Source organism: Orycteropus afer, unplaced genomic scaffold, assembly GCF_000298275.1.
Source record: "Orycteropus afer afer isolate SDZICR_OR568_19922 unplaced genomic scaffold, OryAfe1.0 scaffold00017, whole genome shotgun sequence".
NCBI classification, from domain to species: Eukaryota; Metazoa; Chordata; class Mammalia; order Tubulidentata; family Orycteropodidae; genus Orycteropus; species Orycteropus afer.
The window spans coordinates 7973997-7978005 of NW_006921604.1; the positions used below are offsets into that span (position 1 = coordinate 7973997).

Consider the following 4009-nt stretch of genomic DNA (forward strand, 5'->3'; position numbering starts at 1 on the left):
AAAAAAAAAAAAAAAGAAGAAACTAGATCTTTTAAAATCTGTTTTGTCACAGAATAGGGCAAGCTTTTTTCTTATTCTTTCTCTGTGATTTTTTTTTGCCTCCCAACACCTTGTAAGTTTTGAGAATAAATTCTGGCCTTGCAAAATTATGCCTGATCTGTGTGAGTGATGGCTTATTTATACATACACGAAACTGTCTGAAGTCACTGTTACCTTCCAGGGACAGCCCCTAGAAGTGTTGGTGGCAGCTATAGGCCATTAGGTGGTCCAGGTGTAGGGAACCTGAGAGACAAAGGCTGAGAGCAGGAGAATGAGTCATTGTGATAGCATCACTTAGAGGAAACCAGGCAGATGTGTGGGCATGTTTGGAAGCATATTCAGAAATATTTTTGGCATGTTATACTTAGGAAAACGTTTTAGAGAGAGTGACTTTTTTTCCCATCTGCTTTTACTCATCTTTTTTTTTTTTTTCTGCTAATTCCTTAAAAGTGCTTCTAAGCAGTTTCTAATACAGATAATTCTCTAACTATGAAAATAAAACATTATCTGGAAACACATTTATTTATAGTATTTTAAATAGGTCAGACTGTCATCTTTCCTTCAGCAGAGAATTATCTAAGAGTTTTTCAGAGGAAAGATTAGAACACTTTCCCCTGGGTTATTTGGGTTTTGGAGGACCATTTTGAAAATTATTATTAATGCACAGTTCTTGACAGCAGAATCTGTGGCTAAATGCTCTCTATTGCTCCTGGCAGCACTGTTGTTCAGATGGCTTATTTTGATTTTGACTCTTTTTTTTTTTTAAATTTTTATTTTCATTAAGTTGACAGCTAAATCAGAACTGATCCATCAGTTTGTGGAATATTTAATGCAAGCAGTGGAGACCTACAAGCAGCGGATGGGCTGGCTTACCAGCCAAAGCCGGCAGGTTTTTGGTGTCATCTTGGAACAGTGCATCACCATAGTGCTGGATTTTGGTGACATGCTGGAGGAGGAACTTACTCTGTGCCAAGATGCTCTGATAATGGTCCTCCAGGAGCAGGTGACTCACATAAGCAAGTTCAACATAATACGGTGAGTTCCCATAAAGAGGGGATATTTCAGGGAAATTTTATAATTCATTTGCACTGAGATATTTGGGGTTAAATAGCATAGCTAACATAGTTAGCTCTATGGTGATAGAGGAGGTTTTATCTTGTAATTGAATGCACAATTTCAGCAGAAAAACCACAATGAATAAATCTTAGAAAACTTTTTATCTGCTTTGCATGTGGCATTTTAGTTTTCAGATTAGAAGAGATTTAATAACATAATTATCTTCAGTCATGAGAAGGGCAAAATAGAAGAACATGAATTATATCAAGTATAAAATGGCGATAAAATCCCTTCACTCGTTTTAGATTTTAGCTTGGGTATGAATTCAAACTTGTCACAAATTTCACTGATTTTCCAGACTGAATTTGCAACTCAAGTTGACCTCCCCTGTAAGCTGACTCACTTTAATCAGAACAACAGGTGGCTGGCTTTACAGAATTTCTCACATTTCAGAGTTTTCACAATCAATTATTTATGGATTCTTGGATTCAAGAGAATTTGGGTTTTCAGTGCTAACTTCTCATCTAGAACAGTAGTTGCACCACTGTTATGGAAAACATCTGGATAAGAAGGGCATCCATCTAATTGAGTTTTTCTTTTTAAAATAAAATATTTTTAGATAAAATCTTTGGGGATGCTGTCTCTTTGTGTTATATCAGGTTCCTATTTCTGTCACAGATACATTACTGAAAGAATTAAATGGTTAAATCTGCAAAGCTTTAGCTTTCTTTAATATTCAGTAAAACCTGCTGAAAGCTGGAAACTCTGTAAGGTGGAAACCTATCAGGGAAAGAAGACTGAAATATTTTCCGCTAATGGATAGTGCCCTGCCAAAGGCCAAAAAATTGTGAGACCTGGAAAAAAAAAAAAGGCAGTCCCGAGTTCCACTTCTTAGTTTTCACTGTATACACTAGAGGATTCATGCCACTCAGCCGGATTCTCTACCCAGAGAAGCTTTATCAGTTGGCATGAATGTGTGACAGCCTCTGCCTCTAAATGTGGGCTCCAAGGAGCAAACCAGGGTCATTGTATTTGCAATTTAAACACAGAGATTGGTACATCCAAATGGCTGGGTTTTTTTTGGGGGGGAGCAGAGAAGTGGAGGGAAACTAGGTGGGAGCGGGGCTCTATCAGTCATTTGTAAGCCTAAACTAAATAGTTTAACCCTGTTTTCTCAGTATCTCTTTTAAAGTTGGTCTGGTTTTAACAAATTCCCTTAATTTCTGCTTATCTGGAAATCTCCTAATTTCACCATCATATTTGAGGGACAGTTTTGCTGGGTATATAATTCTTGATTGGAAATTTTTCTCTTTCAGAGTTTTATATATACCATCCCATTGCCTTCTTGCTTGCATGGTTTCTGCAGAGAAATCAGAACTTAGCCTTATTGGTTGCCTTTGTAGGTAACGTCGTTTTTCCTGTGCTGCTTTCAGGATTCTTTCTTTGTCCTTTTGATGAGGTTGATAATGATATTTGTTGGTGATTTTCTTTTGCAGTCTATCCAATTTGGGGTTTGTTGGAATTCCTGAATGGATATATTCTCATCTTTCATCATATCACGGAAGTTCTTGTCCAACAAGTCTTGGACAATTTTCTCAGTGATTTTCTTTTTCTCTTCCTGTTGTGGAATTCTGATTACATGTAGGTTATTCCTTCTGATGGTATCCCACATGAACCTTAGGCTTTCTTGATTTTGTTTTGATCTTTTTTCTGATTGATCCATTTCCAAAGCAGTATTCAGGTATTTGTCTTCAGTGTCATTAATTCTGTCTTCCATTGTATCAGTTCTGCTCCTTTGCCCTTCCAATGTGTTATCTATTTCTGAAAATTTAGTATTAATCTTCTGGATTTCTATCTGTAGATTTTGTATTATTTCTGAGTTTTCATTTATTTTGTCATTTTGTTCTTGTATTTTCTTCTGAATTGTTCTAGGGCATTGTCTGTGTTTTCCTTGATTTTGTCAGTATTTTCCTTGATCTGCCTCTCAATCCTTTGAAGATACCTAGGTATAATTCTTTTGAATTCCTTATCAGTGAGTTCCAATGCTGCTTGTTTCTCAGGGATGTGTTCTGGGTCTCTATCCTGCTCCCTTGTTTCTACCACTTTATGTTGTTTCTTTTGTGAACTGTGATTGTCTATTGTCTCTGAGACATTGTGACGTTGTTGTATTTATATTTAATTGGTGATTGTATGTTTGAGTGATTTGCCCAAGATTTTAATTTTCTCTTTTTTTGGATGTGTCTGGGTAAGTGGGGTACTGTGTTCCTCTATTTGCTAGTTGGCAACACTTAGGCACTCATCACCTGTCTCCTGGTGGTTGTGATAGAGAATGAGAGTGGCTGCACAGATCTCTGTTAACTGTTTATGAAGAGCAGTTAAGGGTGAGTCAGACCCTTCTTGGTGGTCATTTATCATTGGCCATTTGGTGGAGAAGAAAATAGTGTCTCTCACTCAGTAAGTGGAGCTACAGGGGGAGTGGGTGTGGTTGCATTGTATGGACACGGTTGGTATCTCCCACTCAGACAAAAACAACCATCAAAATACCATCAAAAAAGTAAAAGCAAGCAGACAAAAAACATACTGCATAAACACAAAGGAAAGATTACCATAAAGAGAAAGAAAGAAAGGAAAAAAAAAAGAGGAAAGGCAATGAATGAGAGAAAATATTTAAATAAATACTTTAAAAAGCCAAAAGAAATATGCATAGAAAAAGGGAAAAAAAGAAAGCAGAAACAAAACCCCTGTAATATTGGAGAGGGGGCAATAAGAGAAAGGAGGTAGAGTAGGAGAATAATGGGAAAAATGCAAAAAGAGAGACAAAGAATGGGGAGAACCATGAGAAAGAAAAAAATGGGAACCAGCAACAGGGAAGAGAGAAAAGGCTGGAAATTAGAATGTAGGAAGGGAAGAATAA

General features: G+C 36.9%; 1 protein-coding gene across 1 annotated transcript in view; it reads left to right on the forward strand.

The window, feature by feature from the left end:
* VWA3B (von Willebrand factor A domain containing 3B) overlaps nucleotides 1-4009 on the forward strand; it is a 431643-nt gene that overhangs the window by 48958 nt on the left and 378676 nt on the right. The window contains exon 3 of the mRNA XM_042783482.1: nucleotides 824-1074. Within this exon, the coding sequence (XP_042639416.1) occupies nucleotides 824-1074 (251 nt within the window). The remainder of the gene's footprint in view (nucleotides 1-823; nucleotides 1075-4009) is intronic.